Source organism: Chlorella variabilis (genome assembly GCF_000147415.1).
Source record: "Chlorella variabilis unplaced genomic scaffold CHLNCscaffold_3, whole genome shotgun sequence".
NCBI classification, from domain to species: domain Eukaryota; kingdom Viridiplantae; phylum Chlorophyta; class Trebouxiophyceae; order Chlorellales; family Chlorellaceae; genus Chlorella; species Chlorella variabilis.
Window position 1 is genome coordinate 1,848,927 of NW_005435085.1, and position 24,935 is coordinate 1,873,861.

At 64.6% G+C, this 24,935-nt stretch overlaps 5 protein-coding genes across 5 annotated transcripts; 3 read left to right on the top strand and 2 right to left on the bottom strand.

Moving 5' to 3' along the window:
• Window positions 1–255: 255 nt before the first annotated feature.
• On the top strand, window positions 256–1,524 carry CHLNCDRAFT_17323 (hypothetical protein; the record flags this gene model as incomplete). The annotated part of the gene is made up of 5 exons (XM_005850655.1): window positions 256–356; window positions 488–601; window positions 796–925; window positions 1,077–1,233; window positions 1,352–1,524. Coding segments are annotated over 5 exons (675 nt in total), but the record flags the coding sequence as incomplete, so codon positions are not given.
• A 2,114-nt stretch (window positions 1,525–3,638) lies between these two features.
• On the bottom strand, window positions 3,639–12,288 carry CHLNCDRAFT_50435 (hypothetical protein; the record flags this gene model as incomplete). The annotated part of the gene is made up of 18 exons (XM_005850936.1): window positions 3,639–3,731; window positions 3,841–3,906; window positions 4,358–4,483; window positions 5,303–5,467; window positions 5,629–5,651; window positions 5,820–6,017; window positions 6,225–6,667; window positions 6,908–7,114; window positions 7,333–7,439; window positions 7,611–7,734; window positions 7,880–7,995; window positions 8,156–8,389; window positions 8,569–8,640; window positions 8,831–8,951; window positions 9,128–10,200; window positions 10,385–10,754; window positions 10,914–11,899; window positions 12,205–12,288. 18 exons carry the CDS (start codon window positions 12,286–12,288, stop codon window positions 3,639–3,641), a joined length of 4,608 nt encoding a protein of 1,535 aa, XP_005850998.1.
• A 729-nt stretch (window positions 12,289–13,017) lies between these two features.
• CHLNCDRAFT_50436 (hypothetical protein) lies at window positions 13,018–14,891 on the top strand (the record flags this gene model as incomplete). Its single annotated transcript, XM_005850656.1, has 7 exons — window positions 13,018–13,105; window positions 13,241–13,255; window positions 13,362–13,508; window positions 13,576–13,742; window positions 13,875–14,168; window positions 14,248–14,440; window positions 14,563–14,891. The coding sequence occupies 7 exons, from the start codon at window positions 13,018–13,020 to the stop codon at window positions 14,889–14,891; spliced, it is 1,233 nt and encodes a 410-aa protein (XP_005850718.1).
• Window positions 14,892–15,068: 177 nt separating this feature from the next.
• CHLNCDRAFT_19867 (hypothetical protein) lies at window positions 15,069–15,616 on the bottom strand (the record flags this gene model as incomplete). Its single annotated transcript, XM_005850937.1, has 3 exons — window positions 15,069–15,173; window positions 15,304–15,430; window positions 15,531–15,616. 3 exons carry the CDS (start codon window positions 15,614–15,616, stop codon window positions 15,069–15,071), a joined length of 318 nt encoding a protein of 105 aa, XP_005850999.1.
• A 629-nt stretch (window positions 15,617–16,245) lies between these two features.
• Window positions 16,246–24,798, top strand: CHLNCDRAFT_56965 (hypothetical protein; the record flags this gene model as incomplete). The annotated part of the gene is made up of 31 exons (XM_005850657.1): window positions 16,246–16,311; window positions 16,527–16,604; window positions 16,775–16,911; window positions 17,111–17,252; window positions 17,413–17,534; window positions 17,697–17,787; window positions 17,897–17,993; window positions 18,139–18,239; window positions 18,368–18,435; window positions 18,659–18,779; window positions 19,052–19,164; window positions 19,427–19,536; window positions 19,699–19,757; window positions 19,905–20,121; window positions 20,283–20,373; window positions 20,495–20,579; window positions 20,705–20,790; window positions 20,935–21,007; window positions 21,235–21,316; window positions 21,475–21,605; window positions 21,807–21,948; window positions 22,121–22,189; window positions 22,347–22,471; window positions 22,636–22,698; window positions 22,869–22,973; window positions 23,232–23,290; window positions 23,425–23,510; window positions 23,681–23,832; window positions 24,016–24,137; window positions 24,329–24,440; window positions 24,628–24,798. 31 exons carry the CDS (start codon window positions 16,246–16,248, stop codon window positions 24,715–24,717), a joined length of 3,195 nt encoding a protein of 1,064 aa, XP_005850719.1. The 3' UTR covers window positions 24,718–24,798.
• Window positions 24,799–24,935: the final 137 nt, after the last annotated feature.

The following is a 24,935-nucleotide window of genomic DNA, read 5'->3' on the forward strand; positions in this document are numbered from 1 at the left end:
GCCCCCTGCCAGCGGGAAGAGGCTCGTTTTCACTGGCCCCTTCTCTGACCGTGCGTGCAGACGGCTCCAGCAGGCCCCGCCCAGCTGCGACAACACTCGGTCGGGCAGGTGTGCTCTCCCGAGGCTGCGGGGCCCCACTTGCCACCCCCGCCCACTCGCTGTCGTCACCTGCCGCCGCCTCCGTTCCGGTTGAACAATCAGCAGCTCATGCTCCCCCAAAGCATACCCTGAGCCCCGCCCTTTGCCCCCGCCTGCAGATGGTACATCGCTGATGACCAGGGCATGGTGTGCTCCCGGGACAGCCTGAATTATGCCACAGGCTGCTGCACTGGCGGCGAGCTACACTCGTGCACCAGGTGCGGCTGTTGGAGGCCTGTGATTGCACCAAGCTGTCGGCACGATGATGCACCATGAATCTCCACCTGCCTGCACAAGTGCTCACACGTCCTTTGCTCCTTCCCTGGCGGTGCGCCTCTGCTGCTTGCAGCTGCGAGGCCAAGGACAAGTGCTGCTCGCGGTACGAGCACTGCGTTTCGTGCTGCCTCAGGCCCGAAAACAAGCCTGGGGAGAAGATGCAGAGCATTTTCCGCGGCCGCAACAAGTGAGCCCATCTGGCTGTTGCTGTATGCTGCGGCGTGGCCCAGCTGGCTGATTTGACAAATTGCAGGCTGTTAGCTGTTGGTGGTGATGCTGGCACGCGGTCAAGCCTGTTTGTTGCCGCCCGGCTGTGCCAATGTTGCTGGACCCTGCTTGCCCACCTGTACATGGCGCTGCCCCCTGCTCGGCGCACTGCAGGCCCGAGACGGGGCACTGGTCGACCCCATTTGAGTACTGCCAAGCGGTGTGCCGCACCACGGCGCGCAGCACGCAGCACGAGAATGCTTTCATCCTGGACCGCAGGTTCTGCTTCTCCAAGGTGGGGTTTGTGGCTGTTGGTGCAGCGGGCAGCTGTGAATGCAGGGAAGGGAGCAATCAGTATATTTGGGGTACTGGCAGCGACAAGGTGTGCCCCGAACCTGCCGCATCCACTCTGCCTCCACCGTCCCGCCTCGCAGCTGGGCCGGCCGCATGTGGAGGTGCCGCCGGCGCCGGCGCTGCCCAAGGAGGCCTCGTTGGTGGCGGGGGCCGCGGGCCAGAGCTGCGACGTGGCGTGCGCTGCCAAGCAGATGACGTGCCGGGCGGAGTGGTTCCTCAGCATCAACGACTGCAACAGCCTGCGCGCGAAGTTCATGTGTGAAGCAGGTGGGCTGGGTACAGGATGGTGTGCCGTCGGAGAAGAAAGAAAGCGGCTGGTATTTTGCCTTGTTTTGCTAGCCCCAGACTCCGCCTGGCCGCCTGGCCCTTGCCGCAGGCTGTGGGAGCTGCGCTGCCGACCAAACGGAGTACCCTGGCTATGTGGAGGGGAGTGCCCCTAAGCACCAGCAGCCGGCGTTCTGCGCCTTCTTGCCGCCGTTGGCGGCCCAGCTGCTCCCATCCTTCAACTGCAGCCATGCCAACGGCAGCGTGCGGCGGCTGTGCCCTTGCCAGCCGCTGCCGCCAGGGGCTGCAGCGGCTGGCGGGGCGGGCGGGGCAGCCGCAGCTGGCAATGCTGCTGCAGCAGCGCAACAGGCAGTGGCGGCAACCGCAACTCAGGCAGGCCAGGCAGCAGCTGGGGAGGGCGCCCAACCAATGGACCAGGCGGCAGCTGCTGCTACCCAGCAGCAGCAGGGGGCCCAGGCCGCTGCGGCTCAGCAGCAGCAGCAAGCAGCAGATGCACAGCAGGCGCAACAGGCGGCAGCGGTGCAGGTGGGACAGCAGCAGGAGCAGCCGGCCGGCGTGGCTGCGCAACAATAGGTGGATTCTTACAAGTGATCCATGGTCGCTCCGCAACCAAAATTGATGCATGTGGTTCCCTCGCAACGAGAAAACGTACGCGTGTAAAGTAAACCTGTGACAAAACATTGGAAACCCTGCTAAACGGTGCAATTTCAGACAGTGGGCAATGGGTCATCAGTGCGGTGCGCAGTGCGTTGTGCAGTCCTGGCCTCAGTCCTGGCGCAGCCGCAGCACGCCGCTGAGCTGCTGGAAGTCGAGGCGCAGGCCCCGCCCTTCCGCCCGCAGCGTGGCGTCAACCTCCAGCTGCACTCCAGCAAGCGGGCCGCCAGGCAGCCCGTGAGGTAGCAGGTAGTGCCAAGGCCGAGGCAGCAAAACCAGCAGCACCGGCCTAGCGAAGTGGCCGTGTGGCCGCGCCGACGCCCTCAAGAAGCAATGCAGCATGCAGCAACGGAGGGCATGTATACCCGCCACCCACCCGCTCCTGGAGGGAGTGATCGTACTTGACGCCGTGTGCGGTCAGTGGGAAGTGCACCGCCAGGCTGCCCACCTGCGGCGGCAGCAGCACATGATGGGGCCGTCGGCAGCAGAGGTGGTGAGCGTGTGCGACGCTTGGAGTGCAGCGCAGCCAGCTGGCCTGGTGATGAAACAGGCTCCTGCGAGACAGCCTGACCCACCTCCTTGCGCTTCAGGCTGACGGTCTTGCCCGTGGCAAGCAGGAGGGTAGCCACGGTGAGGGCCAGCGGCAGGTTGCCAATGCCCACCTCAACGTGTGGCTTGCCTGCATGGGCGACGCTCCATAGCTGCTCAAGACCAGCCACCTGCCTGCTGCAGAAATGAATCTTCTTGCAACGTGGCAGCCACCAGCCCAGAGGCCGAGCTGAACTTTCCAGAAAGGGCAAGCAAAGCACCATGCCCACCCTGCAGCAGGCTCTGCCACCCACCTGTGAATGTGACCCCCAGCTTGGTGTCCAGCGGCACCCCCCACCACTCCCCCTCCTTGCCAATCTGGTACTTCTTGTTGTAGCTGAGGAAGAGGGGATTCAGCTCGATCGCACCCTTGCCAGCGTCGCCCTCATCAAACTACAGAACAGGGAGTGGAGGGCGGGGAGGACGCCTGGCCTTTTTCTGAGCCAAGCCGGCGCCAGGCGTAGTCCAACCACCGCGACCTCCTATCAGCCCAGCCCCTGCTTGCCACCCACCTGGTGCAGCATGGCCGCCCAGGGCGCTGAGTTCTGCAGCGTCTGGCGCAGCCCGTGGCTGTCCACCAGGTCAAGATCCAGGCCCAGCTCCAGGCGAGTGCGCGGGTCAATCTTGACAGAGTGCCGCAGCTTGAGCGCGTGCGCGCAGTCCTGCACGGCCGCGGCGGCGGCGGCGGTGGCGGGCGGGTGGGTGGCGGCAGGCGGGGTCGCCCACCCCCAAGCCCGTCCGGCCGGCGCTAGATGACCGTCGATCGCAATCACGAACCTTTGTCGAAACCCAGGATGTCAGCCAGTCCCTGGACTTTCGGTCGCGAGGCATCGCGGTGGTGTGCACCGGCGCGGCAGCGGCCATCCTGTCGTTAGTTACTTGAACGGTGTGGCGCGTTTGGTTTGTGACAAAGACGCGATGGAGGTGTCGGGATGGGTTGCCCACGTGGAGGGTGAGACAGCTAGGCAGCAGACTTCCACCCCAATCCATCCCTGCACAATGCACTAATCAAGCAAAGCTGCTAATGAGATCAACACCAAAACGAAGAATCCCTGCCGCTTCACTGTTTTTTACGCCTGCCGTTGCGTTGCGTTGCGGAGCGCAGCGCCAACCAGCAAAGCGCAAGCTTGGACAAGCTAGTCCTGCTGCAGGCGCAGCACGCCGTTGAGCTGGTGGACAGCCAGCTGCAAGCCTCCCCCTCTGCGCCTCAAGCTGGCCTCAACCTCCACCTGCGCATACCGGCTAGGAGGGAGGGCACCTACATGTTCATACCCGGCCACTGCCATGCCATGCACCGCTTCGTTTGAGTGCCCTGCACCTGTTCCGCAGCCCACCCACCCGCTCCTGCAGCCAGGCGTCATGGCCGCCCACTCTCAGGGGGAAGTGCACCGCCACGCCGCCCACCTGCGGCAGGGGTAGGGGCAGGTGTGTGGTCTCGTTGGGCCGGGGCCAGATGGCCCAACAGCCGAGACGCTGCAAACAGCATCTATGCCGGCCACTTCCTGCTCTGCCCGTCAGTTCCGATCACAACCAGGTGCTGCCAGCTTGCCTCGCGGTGGTGGAGGCAGATGGGCCGGCCGAACACAGCGAGCATCGCGCCCGCCAGCGCCAGTGCCAGCAGCAGGTTGCCAATCTCCAGCCCCATGTGAAGCTTGTCTGCGCCCCACCACAAGCACACGTCAAGCGGCAGCCTCCAAGCCTCCTAGCCCATCCATCATGCAAGGTTTTCGAGATTGACTGGGTGGCCCTGCCTCAACGAAGGGCGGGCTCCCGCCAGAAGACGGCCAGGCACCACCCTGTGCCGAGCCGGTATGGTGTTGCTATGCAACACCAAACACCCACCAGTGTAGCTGACTCCCAGCTTGACATCGAGAGGCACCTCCCACCACGCCCCCTGGCGTCCCAGCCGGTACTGCCTGCCGAAAGCGACGCCCTTGGGGTTGACTATCAGGCGGCCCTTGCCTCTCTCCTTGGGGTCTAGCTGCAGAACCATGATGGCAAGGATAGAGGTGGGGCAGAGCCATGGCACCACTCACTATTGCAGGCCATCCCTTGCAGCACACCTGGTAGGCGAGGCAGGCAAAGGGCTTTGGAGAGGCTGGTGCCTGCTGCTGGCTGGCGCGCGCTGCTGGCATCGCCAAGTCGACACCCAGCTCCAGGCGGGAGCAGGCGCCAACTCTGAACGAGTGGCGCAGCTTGAGAGAGTGAGTGCAGCCCTGGAAGTGAGGGACGTGCAGGTGAACCTTAGAGCGCTTCAAGCGGCACACAAGCGACAGACCCCCCCCTGCCTTTGGGCTGCTCCAGACGGCAGGGCCCGCTGCACTCCCACCTTGGTGCTTGCCCAGCTGAGCAGGCAATGACTCAGGGGCCAGCGTCGCTCGCCGCCCTCAACCTGCCTGCCCAGGGTGGCGTGCAGGGGCGGCTGAGTGGATGCCGACATCACGGGTACGTTAGAACACACCCATGCTGTTGGGTTTCGTTGGGTTTGCACGATGTGCGTGCCATGCTGGCGGGTGCAAGGGCGCAAGCGCCGGCCAGCCCTTGGAAACCTGATTACTCGCTGGGTGTTTCATGTGTGCAGCTCCGGGCTGAGATAACTAAATCATGTGACATTTTGGAGGAAGAGAGGAGTTTGATCTCATAACGTTGCAGTTCGTGTGGGGCATGTCAGCTGCGGGCTTCCCGCCGCCACCCTGGCTACACCAGCTCACAGCCTCGCCACCGTGCCATCTCTCACGGCTGGTCGGCCCGACTACTTGCCGCCGCCCATCCAGCTGCTCCAGCCTCCCAGGTAGCCCACCACGTCTCCAGCATCGCCATCTGCGGCGGCGGCCGCCAGCTGCTCGGTGCGCGTATGCAGCGCGTCTCGGCAGCGCGTCAACTCCGCCGGGCTGAACTGCAGCACCTGGGCCACCACAGGCAGAAGAGACTCCGCCTCTCCCGTCTCGTACAGCTTCAGCATTACCTGCAGGTGGAAGACAGAAAGAAAGAAAACGTTGAATGGTGAGGGCAGGCACCCGGTACCTCAGCAAGTGGGCCGATGCAGCATCGACAGCAGGCAGGAGCGGCTCCACAGCCAACAGCCCCATCAGACCAGCACAACCAAGCAGAATGCCAGCCACTCACGTTTTTGAAGTACTCCATATCCACTGCAGGAGGCAGGTGAGCGGGAGAGGGGCACCAAAAAACAATACGGGTTGAGGACAGGGAAGCTTTCAAACAAATGCTGACCTTGGCTTCCCTCCCTTCCCACCGGGGGGCCCAGCTGATTCTTGGATTCCTTCGACTGTAAGCACCCGTTGCAGGCCGCAGCTCACCCTGCTTTCCGGGCAGGCGCTGCCGCTCCATCTCCCGCTCCAGCTCCCGCACAGCCTCCTTCAGCGCTGCCTCCTGCGTCTGCCGCAGAGCGCACTCCCGCTCCAGGTCGGCCACCTCCGCCTCCAGCACCGCGGCACGCTGCCGCGCCGCGCCCAGCTCCCGCTCCTTCTGCGCCAGCGCAGACAGCTGCGCGCTGGCTGCAGGGTTGGAGGAACGGGGAGGGGGGCAACCCAGGGGAGGCACAGCGGTGTTCAGTCGATGATCGGCAAGCAAGCAGCAGCAGCAGCAGCAGCAGCAGCAGCAGCAGCAGCAGGAGCAGGAGCATTGTAACCTGCGCACGTGACGCACAAGACACTGCTGCCCGGTCTGGCTAGCCCGCCCCGCTGCAGCAGCGCGAGGCGCACCTGCATCGGGCGACAGCGGCGCCATGTCCCCCAGCGCCTCGCTGGCGGTGCGCTGCCTGCCTGCCAGCTGCATGCTGCCGGCCGAGGCGCCCGACGCAGAGCGCTCCAGGCCGTCGGCGCTGGGCTGGGGCGCGAGGCTGGAGGAGCTGGGCCCCGGGCGAGCCAGCTGCTCACGCAGCACGTCGTTCACAGACCGCAGGTCTGCCAGCTCATCGCGCAGGCTGGCGGCGGTGGCCCGCAGCGCAGCCAGCTCGCCGTCGCGGCTGCCGCTGGCGGCCTCGGCGCTGGCGCGCAGCGCGGCGTGCTCCGCGGCCAGGCGCTCCAGGCGCTGGGTCAGGGCCTCGGCCTCGCCGGCGCGGGCCGTGGCCGCCGCCAGCTGCTGCTGCGCCTGCTGCGCGCGAAGCTCCAGCGACTCGTACCGCAGCTTCAGCTGCTCGTACGCCCTGCGAGCCAAAGAGCAGCAGGAAGACAAAGTGCGTGGGTGAGAGGGTGGGAGGGTGGAGGGTAGGTGGGCGTGATGAGAGAGGGGTCGAGAGGAAGGGATGCTCCCTCTGGCGTCGCCCGCCACCTGGCAGCAGCAAAGCTTGCGGGAATCCATACAAGCCTGCACCCATAGCCCCCTGGCCACAGACACTCCACTGTCCCACGCCCCACCCACTACCCAACCGTTGACTGCCACCCACCGCTTGGCGGCTTCAGCCCCTTCCGTCGCCTGGTCAGCCACCTGGCGCAGCTCCGCCAGCTGCGGCTCATACTTTCCGGTCATGGCCGCCGCCTGCGCCGCCATGCTGGCCTGCGCCTCTGCCAGCTGCTTGGCCGCCGTGCGCTGCTGCTGCTCTGCGGCCGCGGCGCGCGCCTCGGCCTCGGTCTGTGCATGCTGCAGCTCCTCCCTGCAGCATATGGCAGGAAACGGCAACATGGCGCATCCTCAGCGGACAAATCCATGCTCGCCAACCCCTCCATCCACACACATCCACATTCCGTGATACCCACCCACCCACCCCACGCGCCACGCGCTGACCCTCCAAAACACCTCCACACCGGCTCGGACCATCCCGAACTGTTACCACACATCACCATGCACACGCCCACCGCACCCACTCCCCACCTGACGATATCCCTCGCCGCCTTGAGCTCCATCTCTTTGGACTTGAGCAGGGCATGTGCCCGCGCCTTGTAGTCACGCAGTTCATTCTCCACCCGCCGGCAGTCCTCCTGCGGCGGGGTGAGGTGTCGGTTGGTGGTGATGCAGGGTTGGGTGACAAGGGAAGGCGGAGGGTGGGAGGGAGGAAGTTGGGATGGAGTGTGATTGAGCTGACAGGCGCAGTGTTAAAGTTGGGCCTAAAAGGCGCGTGGCCCCGGCCCCTCTCCCGGCCGAGGGCTCACCTTGGCCGCCTGCACCCGCTGCTCTGCGGCAGCCGCCTCCTGGTGAAGCGCCTCCACCTCTGCCGCCGCCTTGCCGCGGCTCTCGGCCGCCGCCAGCTCCGCCTGCTGCTTCTCCTTCTGCAACCTGCGGGGAGCAATGGGCAAAGGGGCAGGCAGCAGGGCATTGGCATCTGCCACTAACCAACCCCCCACCATCCCATGCAGGGAGCGGCTCGGGCGGTGGCTCCCATCCTCTTGCACCACACCTCCCTCCCTCCCACCAAACCCACCCATCAATCTTGCGCTTCATCTCGGCGATCGCCTTCTTCACCCGCCCACGCTCCGCCTCCTGCTGCTGCCGGATCTGGGCCACCTCGGCCCGCGCGGCCTCCAAATCCTTGGCCACCTGGGACGCCTGCGCGCCACACATCTCCTGTAGAACCCGCTCTCCTGCTCACTTCAACTCTTCCTACCCAACCAACCCAACACTGCCCATCCACAAACATGCATGCCACACTCCCATCCCTCCTCCCACCCCCAAAAGGCTGCCTGCCGTGCCAGCCCACCTTGTCGGCTGAGGCATCCATCTTTCCCGCCAGCTCGCGGTCCCGCTCCTCCACCGCCCGCTGCGCCGCCTCTGCACCCTCCTGCGCCGCCTCCACCTCCCGCTCCTTGCTCTCCAGCTGCGCCTGCAGTGCCTCCCGCTCCTGCTGGTGCCGCATCTTCAGGTCCGCCAGCGCGGCGTCGTGCTTGGTGTGCTGCAGCCGGAGCTCGCTCTCCAGCCGGTGCACCTCGGCGGCCTGAAAGGGCAGGAGCAGGGTGCCGACTCAGATGGCAGAGCAACGCATTCAGGTGAGGGCAGCCAAGGGTGCTCGCCGCTCCACACTGCACCCAGGGCTGTGTCACCGCTTGCAAACGGCCAGCCTGCGCAGTCTACCAGCGCCGCCGGCCCCCGGCGACTCCCTCCCGACCCACCCACCTGCTGCACCAGGCGGGCCTCCTTCTCATCCGCCAGCGACTTCCACTGCGCCAGCTGGCTGTGCACAGAGCTCTGCACAGGGGCAACACCTTGTGTGCACCTGGTGGGGCCGGAGGCAGACCCTATATGTACCAGCACCAACGCTAGAGCTCGACGGTAGGCTTGGCACCCAGTGTGGCACAGGTGGGTGGCGGGCGGCGAAGGAGCGGAGCAGTGCATGGGACAGCGCAAAGCGGAGCTATGGCTTCAGCAAGTGCCGCACCTGAGTGGAGTCCATTAGAGCGCGTGTGTCGGCCAGCTGGCTCTTGGACACCGCAAGCTGCTGCTCCAGCGCCGCCCGCGCCGCCTCCACCCCGGCCAGCCGCTCCTCAAGCTGCCTTGCCCTGCAGTCGAGGGAACACAGAAGGAGCAGCAGCAGCGGTGGCAGTGAGATCAGGGGCAAGCATTGAGCTTAGAAGGGGCAGGGCAGGCAGCCAGAGCTGCAGGCACGTCGCCGGCAGGGTCTGGCAGATGGCCTGGCAGCCCGGCAATTGCCCCAGCAGATCCGCCTGGTGCTCACTTGGTGGCGTGCTCCTGCTGCTTCTTCTTTGCCACCAGCACAAACTTGCGCTTGGTCTCATTCAGCTCTTTGGTCAGGCGGGCAACCTCCGCTTGCAGCGCCGCCACGTCAGCGCCGCCACCGGGCTCGCTGCCGCCGCTGTCGGGGCGCGGGCCGCGTGGGGTGCCCACCTCAGAGACGAAGCTCTCCGAGGCCTGCAGGGAGGGCGCCTCGTGCGCAGCGGCGGCGGCGGCAGCCACCTGCTGCTCTGCAGCCGCCAGCGCCGCCGCCAGCTCCTCGGACCGAAGCTTCATCGCTGCCAGCTCAGCCTGCAGGCTGGCCACTCGCTGGTGCAGCGCCTCGGCCTGCGCCGCCTCCCACCGCGCCTCTGCCACCTGCTCCCGAAGCGCCGCCGACTCCTTGCCGCCCGCCTGCGCCGCCGCCAGCTGCTCCCGCAGCGAAGCCGCCGCAGCCTCTGCCGCCGCGGCCTGCTGCTCCAGCTCCGCCGCACGCTGGGCGTGCTGCTGCGCATCCGCCAGCTGCTGCTGCAGGGCGGCGGCCTGCTGCTCGGCCTGTTGCACGCGGCTCTCTAGCTCGGCCACCCGCTGACTGCTGCTGCCGGCAGAGGCCTCCACCTGCGCTTTCAGCTCGGCAACCTGCGCCTCCATACCAGCAGCCTCTGACCGCGCAGCCTCGGCCTGCAGCTTTGCCTCCGCAAGCTCCCGCTGCGCTGCCTCCAGCTGCTGCCGCAGCGGCTCGACAGCAGCGGCTGCCTCTTGGGCGACGGCCAGGGCAGCCTGCAGCTCTGAGACTTCAGCAGCAGAGACGGCTGCCGCTGCGCCATCTGCTGCAGACGCCGCAGCCTTTGCCTCGGCAGCAGCCAACGCCTCCTCCGCCTGTGCCAGGCGGGCTTGCAGCTCTGCCAGCTGCTGCTGCTGGCTGTCAGCCAGCCCCTCGCTGCCCTGCTCCTCCGCTTCCTCATCCTTCTTGCTGCCGCCGCCGCCGCTGCTCTTCAAAGCCGCAAGCTCGGCCTCCAGAGCAGAGATCTCCTCATCCCGCCCTCCCAAGGCCTCCTCAAGCTCCGACACACGCGCCTGCAGGAGCAGCAAGCAGGCAGCTTGGACGCGGTTAGCCCAGGCTGCAGTTCGGGGCACTGCAGTTGCGAGAAGCAGCAGAAAAAGGGCATACACGCACAAGGCAGCCACCAGCCGGGCAGTAGGGATGTGCACAACATGCCTGCACTGTGGCCACTGCGGTGGACAGCAGATCCCGTTCCACCTGCGTGTCGGCGGCCTGCTGGCCCTTGGCGGCAATGTCGTTCAGGCGCCGGCTCAGCTCCGCCGCCGTCTGGCGCTCGGTCTCCACCAGCTGCGCATTCTCGGCCTGCAACTCACGCACCCTAGCCTCCAGCCCCGCCACGGCCCCGTCCGGCACGGCCGCAGCAGGCTCCCCGCCAGCCGCGGCCGCAGCGGCGGCAGCCTCGCGAGCCTCTGCCAGCGCCGCCGCGTGCGCCTGCTGCGCTTCCTCCAACGCCTGCTGCGTCTGCTGGGCCTGCTTCTCAGCCAGGGTGAGTTCCATCGTCATCTGCTTCTCCAGAGCCTCGTGCTCCTCCTGCTGAGCCTGCAGCGCCTTCTCCAGCTCTCCGAGCCTGCAGAGCAGCGCAAGGTAGCAACCACCACGCAGTGCCGGCAGCGGAAGGTTGAGGAGAGCCGTGTGCAAAGAGGAGGAAGGGCACAGCTTCTTCCAGGTCATGTGGGAGGCACTGCAGGCAGGAGAGGCAGCAAAGAAGCAGCAAAGAAGCACCCACTTGCTGCTGAGCTCCTCCAGCGCAGCCGCCTTGTCAGAGCGCTCTGCTTCAGCGGCGGCCAGCTGGCTGGCCAGGCCATCACGCTCGCCTGCCAGTACAGCCACCTGCTGCCGGAGGCTTGCTGCCTCTGCAGCCTGCTGCTGCGCCTCTGCGGCGCTGCTGGCACCCGCCGCCGCCGCCGCCGCCGTCGTGGCTGCCTCCTGCTGCAGGCGGGCCACCTGATCCTCCAGCCCTGACGCCTTGGCTTCGGCCGACTGCACAGCAGCTGCCTTGCCCGCCGCTGCCGCCTCCAGTTCCTGCTGCAGGGCTGCCACGCGCTGCTCCAGCCCGCTCGCCGCTGCGCTGCTGCTGGTAGTGGCTGCCTCCAGCTGGCCCTGCAGGCTTGCCACCCGCGCCTGCAGCTCGCAAGAGCGCGCCTCTGCTGCCGTCACGGCGGCTGCCTGCTGCTTGGCGGCCTCCCGCAGGCTGGCGGCCTGCTGCTTGAGCGACTGTGCCTCCTCGGTCGCGGCGTGCGCCGCCGCCCCACGCTCCTCAGCCTGCTGCTGCGCCTCGGCCAGCTGCTGGCGCAGAGCCTCGGCCGCCGCCTGCGCCTCTTCAGCGGCGCCCGCCTGCACCGAGGCAGCGGCTGCTGCTCCCAGCTGCTCCTGCAGCTGCCCGGCGACCACCTGCTGCTCCTCCAGCTGCTGCTGCAGCTGTGCCACCAGGTGCTCCCGCCGTCCAAGCTGGTCTTGGAGGTCTGCGGTTGTGTCGCGCTCGGCCGCGGCCGCCGCCTCGGCTTCCTCCGCGCGCCGCCCCAGCCCCGCCACCTGATCATTCAGCAGCTCCGTCTCCGCAGCCAGCCGCTGGTTGTAGCTCTCCTCTGCCGCCAGCAGCTTCTGCTGCAGCGCCGCCACTGTAGCCTCCAGCTGGGCCGTGCCGCCGCCGGGCGCCTGCTGCTTGGCCTGCTCGCATGCCGCCGTGAGCTCTTCGATCTTCTTGTCGCGGACCTGCAGGTGGGCAGTAGGGAGCAGGATGGAGCGATTGCATTGGTTGGCGTTCCCAGAGGATGGGTTGGGTTCAGGCGGCAGATTGGGCGGCGGCGGTCTGGGGGCGCCACTGCTGGAGGGCTAGCGGCTGGCTGGCTGGGGCGGCGGCCCCAGGTGCAACAACTGGATGAACAAAGAGGGAGCGCCCGCCAAGCGTGGCGGGTACTAGGCAAGGCGGGAGGACGAACACTGTGCAACTGCTGCCTGAGCGACCCCCCTCATCCTGTGCCAAACAACCTCATTCGTTATGCGCAAATAACGCGCACCTTGAGCTTCTTCAGGCACTCGACAGTGAGCTTCTGCAGTTCGCTGAGAGGCAGCTTGGCTATACTAGCTGGAACAGCCGCCATTCTGGCCCCTCGCACCCTGGTGCACTCCAATAGAGTGCGATCAAGCCCAGAGAGGCCCTTGGCAGGAAGAAATCCAGCGCTGACATGGCATTGCACGCACGCCAAGCAGGCCTCAAGCAGGGCCTAGAAGGGCATACTTTAATCTCTGGTGCCATTGCCATCGACACAATCTGCCTCCGCATCTAGGGGGGGGGGCATCTCGCCTCATTGCCACCAACCCTGTCTTCACTGCCCACTCTCGCTTTCATTTAGAGCTTGTTGTGATCGCCAGGGATTCGTAGACAGCATCCAGCACGGGTGCGGCCGCCCGCCGCCCGCAACAACGCCATGGCGGCTCCGCTGCCCGCCACCGTGCTGGTGCACGAGCCGCCCGCCAACACCGCCCGAGGCTCGGTGCTGGCTCTCATCAACAGCACTGTGGGCGCCGGAGTGCTGTCCTTTCCGTATGCCTTTCGACAGACTGGCTGGGCGGCAGGCCTGGCCTGCACTGTGGCCATCGCAGGCGAGTGGTTGGGAGCGGCATCGTAGCCCCAGCGTTGGGTGCTCCCTTGCAAGCTCATGCAGGCTCTGCACCCCCCTCCCCCTGCTTGCAGCCATCGAGGCCTTCACCATGTATGTGCTAGCCCGTTTTGCAGAGCAAACCAAGTGCAAGACGTACAGCGCGCTGGTGGGTTGCAGAATAGCCACTTCGCGCTTGCGACCAGCCAACCGACCAAACTGTTGCCAGCGATGCAGGTCGGCAAGATGCTGGGCCCTGCCGCCAGTCTGACCATGTGCTTTGTGATGTTTCTCTACCCGTTTGGCAGCTGCATCGCATGTGAGTTGTGGAGGCAGGGTGTGATTGGGCGGTTGGCTGCCTTGCCGCGTGTTGCTGCTATCTGTCACTGGCTGTCGGCCCACTCTTCACTCGCCACCTCCTCTGCCCTGCCTGCCCTCCCCCCCATGCCTGCAGATTTGGTCATTGTAGGTGCGGGTATGGCTAGTCACCCAGTGAGGTCTATCTGGTGGGGCGGGCTGTACAGTAATTCTGAGCTTGTTGCATGCCGCCCGCCGCTGCTGCTGCCCTCGTGCAGGCGACAGCTTCCAGCCGCTGCTGCTGGCAGCCTTTGGCGCTGCCTGGTGGACCCGTCGCGCCGCCGTCATCACTGGCATTGGCTGCACCTGCATCCTGCCGCTGTGCTTCCCCACCAGGCTGGCCGCGCTCAAAGGCAAGTCGGGGAGTCAGCAGCAGTGACGTTATCACCACACCATGCCCATGATGGCGGCGGTTGCGCCACCCTGCTGCAGCCGTGAGTTCTTTGTGCGTGTATGGGCTGATGTCAGTGGTTGGGATCATCGTTTTCCGCTCCACCCAGATTGTGGTCAGCCCAGACTACTCCTGGGCACCCGTCAAGGCCTTCAACCCTTCCATCCAGTTCCTGAACGCGCTGCCCCTCATTGTATTTGCCTTCCACGTGCGCACTGCCACCTGCCACGTGGCTGCGCTTGCCGGCTGCATTCTCTGGCTGCACTTGCCCCACACCACGCCATGCTCCCCTGCTGCCTGCTGACTGGAGGCATACTGACATTGCCTTCTTGCCTTGCAGTGCCACACCAACATCGTCAGCATATGGGACGAGCTTGAAGAGCACCCTTCACTGTTCTTCCGCCTCACGTCCACCACCCCCTCCTCGCCAACTGCTGCGGCCGGTGAGGATGGCAAGCAGCAACGCCAGCAGAAAAGCGAGAAGCTCAGGGGCATGATCCGCGTGGTGATGGCAGGAGTTAGCATCGTTGGCGTGTTTTACAGCTGCGTGGCGCTGGCTGGCTACCTAGCGTTCCCCGACACAGCTAGATCCAACATCACCCTGAATTTTAGGCAGGACGATTGGCTGATGCAGGTAAGGGCAGAAGGGAGTCATGCCATCTGTATCTGCTCGTCCAAACAGTTGTAATTGCTTTTCCCTTGTTTTACTGTAGGCCGCCCGCGCCTGCATTGGCCTGATCCAGATCTGCGCCTACCCCGTTAACCACCACCCAGCAAGGGGCGCAGTGCGTGACCTGATCTTCCAGACCACAGACCGCACCGTGGGCGGCCGCGCCTTCTATGCGCTGGAGCCCCTCGCCTTTTTCGGCACCACCCTGGCCCTGGCCCTCGTTTGCAGCGACCTCGGTGCGCTCTTCCTGCGTTCGTGCGCCTCGCGCCAGAAGTGATTGCGACAGGGTTGGTAGCGCTGCTGGTTTGTGTGCACACACACACCCGAACGTTGTTATCTCCTGCCTCACCCCATGCAGGTGTCATCTTGAAGCTGGTGGGCGGCACCTGTGGTGCCATGCTGATCTTCCTCATGCCCGGTGCCCTGCTCGTGCAATACTCGCTCACCAAGCACCGTGCCTCCCGGCGTCAGCAGCCGCTGCGAGAGCCGCTGCTGCCTGGAGGGGAGGCGGCGGCAGAAGCCGGCGACAGCGGGGCACACACCCCGCATGGCCAGCAGCATGTGCACGCGACAGAGGCATTCAGCTTGTGGTGGAGCATACTGTTCTGGACCGCCATTGTGCTGTTGCTGCTCGGATCCTTTGTCGCGCTCTTAGCGATCATCACCACCATACGCCCCCTGAGTTAATGTTCAATTTTGCTGTGCATTAGCACAACATGCAGACTGCCGATTGCTGTGTTTAATAAGGCGCAGAAAGGAAGCAAGATCAGTGGTGATTGGAGGTATACACTTTGCAGCTGTTGGGAGACAGGGGCATCGTGCTTCCGGCATTCGGCGCAGCTGCTTACACCCCCTCGCCGAGCCTCACGCACCCTGCTCCTGCTGCGCTGCTGCGTAGATTTGGTAGGCGGCCAGCCAGCAGGTGAAGTTGCCCACCACCGTCAGCGCCGCTTGCAATGCCACCAGGAACTGCAGGGGGCGCCAGGGCAGGCAGGGGGATGTGCTCAGCAGATGCAGGACGAGGGCAGAAATGGGAGAGACAGGGGCAGCTATTGCTCCCTTCTGGCAGTGACGCCAGAACAGCACGAACTGAACCCACCTCCAGGTCTGGGCTATTGTAGAAGAGATGCCATGTGCAGGCGCACATGGCGGAGCCCAGGCAGGGCAGCATGCCCCAGGCCATGCCCTTCCACCGAGTGTTGCCGCTGACCTCGCCATACCGCCACCTGCGGGCAGTCGGGTAAGCAGGGTGAGTGGGGGGCGACAGCAAGGAGGTATGCACATGTGTCGGAATGGACTTTCATATATCAGGCTGTTGCCACTCACATCAGGCCCATGGCGGTCACCCATTCCAGCACGGACGAGGTGTGGACCGCCCAGGTGGGCAGGCTAAGCGCATTGGCAGGCTCCATGCGGATTTCTAACGCCATCGCAGGCCCCGCCACCAACAGCACCGCGGCCGCTGCTGTGATCGCTCCCGCATATTCTGCCCAGCTGCTGCCAGTTGTGGCCGCAGCACCGACCGAGGACACACTGCCTCTGACAACTGCTGCTGCCTCTGGTAGGCTGGTGGGCTGCACAGCAGCTGCTTGGCTGGTGCGGCGATCTGTTGCTGCTGCGGCGGCGGCGGTGGCGCGGCGGCCCGCTCGTGGGTGCTGCCGTGCTTGCAAGGTCCCCGCCCTCCCGCCGCAAGCTGGTGGTGCGCCGCGGAACCACAACTCTGCGCGAGAGGTGCTGGGGGCCGCAAAGGCGGCAGAAACTGCAAGCGCCGGCATAGCGAAGGGCCGCTGCACCTGGATGCAATCCTGCGATCCCCACCAAGAAATACAGGCACGGTGGCCACACACCCGCTGTTCACACCGCTTTCCATCAGGAAACTGCATGGGCAGCAACCCATTGCCCAGGGATGCCGCCAGAGTTGAATTGCCCTCAAGGCGACCTGATCAAGCGATTGTCAGTCGATCAGGGTGCAGCAGCTGGAGAGGCGGCCCTATGGCCTGAGACTGCTGGCGAATTCGGGCCGATCGAGCGGCACAGCAAGATGGGGGACCTGCTGGCGTCATTGCCCGCCCTTGAGGCGGCCAGTGAGAAGCTATACCTGTCTCAGGTGCGGCAATGATCACTCTCATGTGGGCTGCCGTGGCTGGAACACGCCCTACGCAGACCGTGCGGTCTCCCTAGAGCCGCTTCCAGCCTCCAAGGCGCACTCAGCACTGCCCCTGAGGGTGTCCGCCTCCTGCCCGCCAGTCGCCACCCCGCTTGCGGACAGTCCACGCTCCCCTGTTGCCACGCTCCCCCGTTGCCCGCACCAAACATGTGCAGGTGCCCCAGGAGCGCGCACAAGCCGAGCAGATGCTGCGGGTGTTTGGGACTTCCACTGAGTATGTGGCACACTGCAAGGTGCAGTCATGGGTCTAGGCGGGTCCCTGCCTGCAAAGTGCAGCCGTCCCGCCTTGTGAAGCCTCTTACAGTTGTGGGCACCCGAAGGACGCCGCAGGCCCCATGCCCTGCCCTCCACATTTCTCCACTTCTGCGCTGACCTTCTGCCTCCAACCATCCACGCCCTGCAGGCAATCCTGGACAACTCCTCCTCGCCTTACGCCCAGGTGCTTGCCTCCTCCAGCCTCATCAAGATTGTGACGGAGCACACGCTGAGCACAGCAGTGAAGCTGGAGATGCGCACCTACTTTCTAAATTACTTGGACAGGTGATGGACGAGGAGATGGGGGGAGCGTCGGGGCTAGTGTGTGCAGGGTTGAAACACTGTTTGTTGCTGCCTTGTTTCCTTGGCTGGCAGAGTGGAGGCTAGCTGGGGATGCATGCGTGGAGGCCGGTAGCTCCGTGCCACCTCTACCCAGGCTCCATCCATGCAAATCGTCCCTGGCCGCCTCTGCCTCTGTCTGCAGCCGAGGACCGCAGCTGGAGCCCTTTGTGGCTACCTCGCTCATCCAGCTGCTCTGCCGCATGACCAAGTTGGGGTGGTTTGAGGACGATGCCTACCGTGTGCTGGCAGACGAGGCTCGCAACTTTTTAGAGAAGGGCACCACGGTGAGGCTGGGTCTGGTCTGGTGCAGGTGGCAGTGCTCGAGTTTATGCACGACTTGTTTGGGCGGAGCGCATGCAGGAGGTTTGTCGAGGCGTTGATTTCTGCGGCGATTGACACATACATCTGCTGCTGTCTCGTGTGGCAAACCTGCCGGGCGTGCAGGGAGGCTCCCAGGCGCACTACCTGCTGGGCCTGCGCATCCTCAACATGCTTGTGTCAGAGATGAACGCGCCCACGGCGGGCCGCTCGCTCACGCAGCACCGCAAGATTGCGGTCAACTTCAGGTGCGGCAGACGGCTGCACCTAGCATCCCTCTCCTGCACTGTGGCATGCTGGTGCAACTGAGTTATGCCAGCACACTCAGCGCCAGTGGCAGGCGCATCATGCATATGCGTGCACTCCTCGGCTGACCTGGCTGTACTGCCTGGCACTTCTTGGTACTGCAGGGATCAGTCGCTGTACAAGGTGTTCCAGCTGGCGCTCACGGCGCTGCGCCACCTACACGGCACGGCAGCCGACGAGAAGCTGAAGGAGCAGGTAGGCAGTGTGTGAGGCGTCGTCCCATGTCTCCATCGTCCATGTATTGCGGGCCACCCACCACCCACTGTTGTGTGTCTGTGTGTGGTTTTCTGGGTGCTCCCTGCAGGCAGTCCAGCTGGCACTGCAGTGCCTATCATTTGACTTCGTGGGGACCTGCCTGGATGAGTCGTCAGAGGACCTTGGCACCATCCAGGTCCCCTCAGGTGGGGCTAGTTGGCTGGGCCACGAGGCGGGCAGTGCTGGCACCACCCCAGCCACGGCATGTGGCATGACCGACCCATGACAAGTGCGTCTGCCTGGCTGCTCTCCGCTCACCTGGCATTCACCGCATGCCTCTCCCCTGCGCAGCGTGGCGTGCGTCCATCGAGGACCCTTCCACCTTGCAGCTCTTCATAGATTGCTACTGCGCCACCCAGCCGCCCCTCAGCAACATGGCGTTAGAGTGCCTAGTGAGCAGCAGCGCCTGGCCGGGTCGGCAGCGTGGATCGCTCTTTGCGGCTTGTTAGTGCTTGGCAGCTTGGCAGCAGTGGTGTGCCCTGGCTTCTCACTCCATAGATCGCCCGGTGCGCCCCCGCAGGTGCGCCTGGCCTCGGTGCGCCGCTCTCTGTTTAGCAGCGAAACCGAGCGCTCCAACTTCCTCAGCAGGTGGGCCCGCTGATTCCTTGCTGACATGCGTGCGTGCTCTGCATTTGCGCTGTCTGCCAAGTGTTGTAGGGGTGGCAGCCAGTGCCTGGTCTGCTTCTGAGATCATTGTGAAGAATCGCACACAGCCTCACCCTTGTGCACTGCTGCTGCTGCTGCTGCTTCACCACCAACCTCCGCTGCGCTCTGCTGACCACCCTCGTTTCCGTTTGTGTTGTGCCGGCAGGTTGGTCAACGGCACGCGCGACCTGCTGCGCCAGCAGAGCGGGCTGGCCCACCACGCCAACTATCACGAGTTCTGCCGCTTGCTGGGCCGCCTCAAGGCCAACTACCAGCTGTCGGAGCTGGTGAGGCGGGCGCTGGGCTGGGCTGGGGTGGACTACGCCCCGTATGTCCTGTCCTGGCCCAGGGCTGTTCCGGGCTGTTCTGAGCTGAGCAGCAGCCTGGGCTTGAGGGGAGGGTAGAGGGAGGGAGATTCGCTGCCGCGCAGCGGCAGATTGGCTTTGCAGAGGGTCTTGGCATTGGCGGCGCAGGGCAGCGGCGCGCAATGCTGTGGCCGGGCGCGCCGACGGCTGGCTGCCAAGCAAAGTGCTGTGCTCCCGCCCTGACCTGGGTCCAGGTGGGCCTGGAGAGCTACAAGGAGTGGATCCAGCTGGTGGCCGACTTCACCGTTTCCTCGCTCAACTCCTGGCAGTGGGCCTCTGGCTCGGTCTACTACCTCCTGGGCCTGTGGTGAGGCCGCTGGCTGGTTGCTCTGTTGCTGCCTGCTGGCTGGCTGGCTGGCATGAACGCTTGCATGCCTCGACGTGCTGGGCATCTGGCGAGGCCGCCTGCTGCCTGCCCTTCTGCTGCTCTGTCTGCCTGCCCGGCTGTACGTGTGGCGCCCGCCTGCTATCTTGCCTTCATCCCTGGCCCTGAAGCGGCAAGCTGGCGCCGCCGCCTGCAGCCCCCGCATCCTCCATCTCATGGTGCTGCCACTGGTCTGCTGCCGCAGGTCCCGCCTGGTGTCGAGCATGCCGTACCTGAAGGGGGATGCACCCTCGCAGCTGGATGTGTATGTGCCCAAGATCACCCGGGCCTACATCACCTCCCGCCTCGAGTCTGGTGAGGCGGCCAGGCAGTATAGCGGGAGGCTGCCATTCATCACACTGGCTGGAGCTGGGGATGTCCTTGAATGCCAGCGTGCTGGCTGGTCTGTCTGGGCACAGCCACGTGCCGTTCACCACGACGGCGCCCGCCGTGGCCTCTCTGCGCCCTACCCTGCAGTGCAAGCGGTAGTCATGCAGGGAGGAGAGGATCCGTTGGACAACGAGGAGCAGCTGCAGGTAGGCAGGCGGCTGTGTGTTGACTTGCCCTGGGGTTGCTGACATCTCGCCAACGTATTGTCAGCATCCCGCTGCAACTTGTCTGCCTGTGTGTGCATCACTGATCCGTCCTTTCCTTGCCTGGCTCCATCTGCCTGTGGTGTGCAGGACCAGATGGATTCGCTGCCCTACCTGTGCCGCTTCCAGTACGGAGAGACTGCCGAGTACCTGACCAGCCTCACCGACCCGCTCATCGCCGCGTACCAAAACTACGGCGGCTCGGCGGCGGGCCAGGACCTGAAGCAGCTTGAGATGCTGGAGGGGCAGCTGACGTGGCTGGTGCACATCATTGGGGCGGTGGTGCGGGGGCGCATTAACACCACAGGTGAACCGACGCCTGACTTGGGTGTCTGGCTGGGTGCCAAGTGCTGCCTCCTGATTGCATTCTGGTCGTGGGGTGTTGGCGCCCTGCCCTGTCACCATGCCCTGCCCAGTGCACCCTGGCTGCTGCCTGGCTGACATCGCGGTGTGTTTGGTGCGATTCAGGGGCAGATGCGCAAGAGACGATGGATGGCGACCTGGCGGCTAGAGTGTTTGGGCTGCTGCGGCTTGTAGACGCGGGGTACCACACAACGCGGTGAGCAGATGTGGGGCAGCTTTCGTGGTTCTGCAGAGGTGCCAGCTGGCAAGGTCTGCCTGGCTGATGCGTTCTGCGTTCTGCTCGAGCCGACTGCCAGCCCCAATGGGGATTGCTGCAGGTATGGGGAACACTCGCGGCAGCGGCTGGACCTGGCGCTGCTGTCTTTCTTCCAAAACTTCCGCAAGGTCTATGTGGGGGAGCAGGTGCGAACTTACTCAATGGGGGCAGGCCTCGGTAATGCGGCATGGTATGCCATCAGGCAAGGCCGGCTGTGCCCAGCATGTGCTGCACATCGATTGCAAAGCCATTCCTTCTTTCCCCGCACCAGGTCATGCACAGTAGCAAGGTCTACCTGAAGCTGAACGAGCGGCTGGGCCTCAGCGACCACTCCACAGTGCTCAACATCATGCTGAGGTGGGGCTTCATGGCAGGTCTGCCCATGGCAGCGCTACCAACAGACTCGCTCCCCAGTGTTCAATCCGTCCCCCTGAGTTCATCGTTGCTGTGCTGCTTGTCCGACAGCTGTACCGCTGCCTTGCTTGTCCATGCCCATTGCAGCAAAATCGCCACCAACCTCAAGGTGTTTGGCAGCTGCGAGGATGTGGTGGAGCAGACGTTGACGCTGTTCCAGGTCAGCTGGAGGCGCCAGCGCCCACATAGTGTGTGTGCTTGTTTGGGTGATGCAATTGGTAGCAGCTGGTCCTTCATTGCAGCTGGTCATTCAATGCAGCCCGGCTCGTGCTGGGAGCCGTGCATTCGTTCCTGCTTGGCCATATGCCCGCGTGCCCGTGTGCTGCGTCGCGATTTGAAGCTTCGAAGCCACCTCCCTGACCCACGTCCCTGCCCTCTCCTGAGCAGGACCTAGCGGCGGGGTACATGAGCGGCAAGCTGCTGCTCAAGCTAGACGCCATCGCCTTCCTGCTCACGCACCACACCTCGGGTGCGCGGGCTTCACCACGCCAGGCACCTTTCCGCCTGTCTACCTGCCTGCATGTTGCGGCTTTCAAAACCGCAGGTTTTTGTACTTGATGGACACATTGCGGACACACGTACAGCCTGCACGTACACAACACACGCACAGCACGCTACCTGCTGCAGACTACTTCCCCTTCCTGACCGACCCCTCCAACCTGCGCAATCGCACCACCTTCTACCACACCCTGGCCCGCCTGCTCTTCATGGAGGACACCCCCGCCAAGTTCAAGTCCTTTGTGGCCCCGCTGCAGCAGGTGCGCGCTGGGCATGTGCTGCTTTTGCTGGTGTGCTGTTGTGGTCGATGGTAGTGGTGTGGCAGGCTGCTGGATTCTGTGCCTGATCAGAATTCTGGTCGCTGCCCTGCCGTGATCAGCTGATTGGTCGCTGCTGCCATAGCGCCTTCGACACCACCATCTCTCACCCGTGCGCCTGCGCCCGCACAAGCACCCCCGCAGGTGTTGGTGGGCCTGGCCTCAGCCAGCAACAACGCCACCAACGCGGCAGCGCTGCGGGGCAGCGTGCCCAAGGAAACCGTGATAGGGCTGTTCCGGGACCTCCGCGGCATCGCCACTGCAACCAACAGCAGGCGGACGTATGGTGGGTGGCGGGTTTGGGCCGCGTTCGGGCGTGGGAGCCATACCTATGGTGGCCCAGTGCTGCGTTCTTGTGCCCGAGTTGCTGTGAAATGATTGCAGCAAGGGACTCGCTTCTTGTGGTTCTGTTGCGGCTCGTCGCTCATGCTGGTCCTCTCTTGCCTTCCTCCCTGCAGGCATGCTGTTCGACTGGCTCTACCCCGCCCATTTCCCAACCATCCTGGCGTGCATGGAGGCCTGGGCAGGTGGGCAGCACGGAATGCCAATCCTGTTGGGTTCTGGGCGTCTCAAGCTGGCCTGAGCTGCTCAGGCCGCACACTCCCACTCTTCTGCCTGCCTGCCCTGCCTGCCTCCTGCCTGCCTGCGTGCCACACGCCGTCTCTTTGCCTGCTGCTGCTGCAGACACGCCAGAGGTGACGACCGCGCTGCTGAAGTTCATGGCTGAGTTTGTCCTGAACAAGACGCAGCGCCTCACCTTTGACTCCTCCTCGCCCAACGGCATCCTGCTGTTCCGGGAAGTCTCAAAGGTGCGTGCCGGAGAAACCTTGGCCGGCAGCAGGCTTGAGGGCAGGATGATGGATATGCAGGGTCGGGCAAGGCTGGTGCGAGGCTCGCCGCCAGTCGCGGCTGCCTTCCCTTGACGCCCTGCCTGCCGCGTGTGCGCTATCGCGATAACGCCTGCCTGCTGCAGGTCATAGTGACGTTTGGCAACCGTGTGCTGCAGCTAGCGCCCACAGCAGACCCCTATGGCCAGGTGGGCTGGGTGACTGTTTCGAGACTTCTGTGCCTCAACTGCCCTGGTTAGCTTTTGGCCTTTGCCCCCAGCACACAGACGTCAGAAACCCACCGACCTTTCCCCCCCTGCCTTTATTCATCCACCACTGATCCCTTCTCCACCACCCCATCCCCCGCCATGTTTTGCAGAAGTACAAGGGCATTTGGAACTGCCTGACCATCCTGACGCGGGCGCTGGGCGGCAACTACGTCAACTTTGGCGTGTTTGAGCTGTACGGCGACCCTGCGCTCAAGGTGAGGCGCCTGGCTTCTGCCTGTGGCAGCCCCGCGCTCAGGCAGCCGCCTTGAGGGGGATATGGCCGGCCAATGAAGGGCATTCCAGAGGCATAGCTGCTCCTGCCTGTCCTCTCTTCGCACTGGAGGGTGGCGAGTGTGACGGCGCTGCTGGCCCATGCTGCTGCGGTGCCTCGCCGCTCGCCTCCCCGCCCAGTCTCCCCCGTCTCCTCTCACCTGCTTTTTCTATGCCTCCCTCCCGCTTCATATGGCGCGCAGGATGCTCTGGACATGAGCCTGAAGATGGCGCTCAGCATCCCTCTGAACGACATCCTGGCGTACAGGCGAGCCGCAGCTTAGATCTGAGCCGCACAGCCGGCATGGCACGCCCTCGCAGTCTTCCTCGCATGGCCTGCTCAGGCTGCCCTGCTGACGCGACTCGCCCTGCATGTGCCACGCCGCTCCTCGCTGCGTGCAGGAAGGTGGGCAAGGCGTACTTTGCGCTGCTGGATGTGCTGTGCCACAACCACTCCAACGTCATCGCCACACGGGACACGAGTGAGCACAGCACGACCACAGCAGGGGGCCAGCCTGGGGGGATTGTGGAGGGCGATCGCGCGGTTGGAAGTGTGTGTGGGTGTGGGATTGGCTGTCAGGCACCAAGTAGCTGTGCCGTCTGCTGTCATTCAACCCACTGGATGCACTCACATCTGCCCCTCTTGCCACAGCCACGTTCGGCTTCCTGCTGAACAGCTTGGATGCGGGGCTGAAGAGCCTGGACGTCAGCATCAGCTCGCAGTGTGCGGCGGCGGTGGACAACCTGGCTGGATACTACTTCAAGCACATGCCAGGCAGCGAGAGCCCCACCCCCGCAGCAGCAGTGAGCGCCGCCGGCCGTCCTGCGCTGTCGCGCTCCACATCGCGCAGCTCCTGCAGCACACTTTGCTGTGCTAGCTGCTTTCAGCACCGGCTGGCTGCTGCCTCCTAACCCCCAAAGCCCCGCACCACCACATTGAGGCACGCTCTCGCCATGGCCCTCTGTGCGCCCCCTTTCGCTGCGCAGGCCATAGCGGAGCACTTGCGGCAACGCCCCGAGCTCTTCCCCCAGATCCTCTCCACGCTGTTTGAGATTGTTCTGTTCGAGGACTGCACAAACCAGTGGTCTCTCAGCCGCCCCATGCTGAGGTGCGGCTGGGCCAGTGCTGCCAAGCATCCCGCTCCTCCACCCGGCCCCCAACCTCCTGGGCGAGCAGCATGGGGGCTACTGTCTGCTCCCTCGCATGTCTGCACCGCCCCGGCGCCCCTCCCTCCCTCTTGGCCGCCAACCTGCGGCTGCCTGCCTGCCCGGCCGCCCGCCCCCATGTGCCTGCCTGCAGCCTCATACTCATCAACGAGCAGATCTACGGGCAGCTGCGGCAGCAGATAGTGGCTAGTCAGATGCCCGACCGCCAGCAGCACCTGGCAGCCTGCCTGGAGAAGCTGATGCTGGTGCGCGGAGTGGGGTGTTGGTGGGCCGCCTTCTTTCTGGCAGCCCGATGCCAGTTCATGCCCATGCTTGGTGCCACAGGCTGGGCTGGCTGGCTTTCAGCTGGGCTCCTCGCTGCTCTGCTGCCAGAAGGGGATGGTACTGAGGCGCACTGGGCACGCCCCTCCGGGCCTGTCTTTGACTGCGCAGGATGTGCAGCGCAACCTGGAGCCCAAGAATAGAGACAAGTTCACCCAGAACTTGACGATCGTCAGGCACGACTTCCGATCCCGGAGTTGACTGTTGGCCCCCATTCTTTCTTCCTTTTGCTGCATGATCACATCTCCCTCTCCTCTCTCTCCTTGCTGCAACAAGGCAGTTTGCAACCTGTGGCAACAGCTGCCCACGTCAGATGATCACAGGGTGTTGCAGCTGCAGCTGGCCGTGCCAGGTGCAGAACAGGCTGCACGCAGCTACAGCCTGGTTTGGGCGCTGCCGCTGCTGGGGATGCTGGGCCT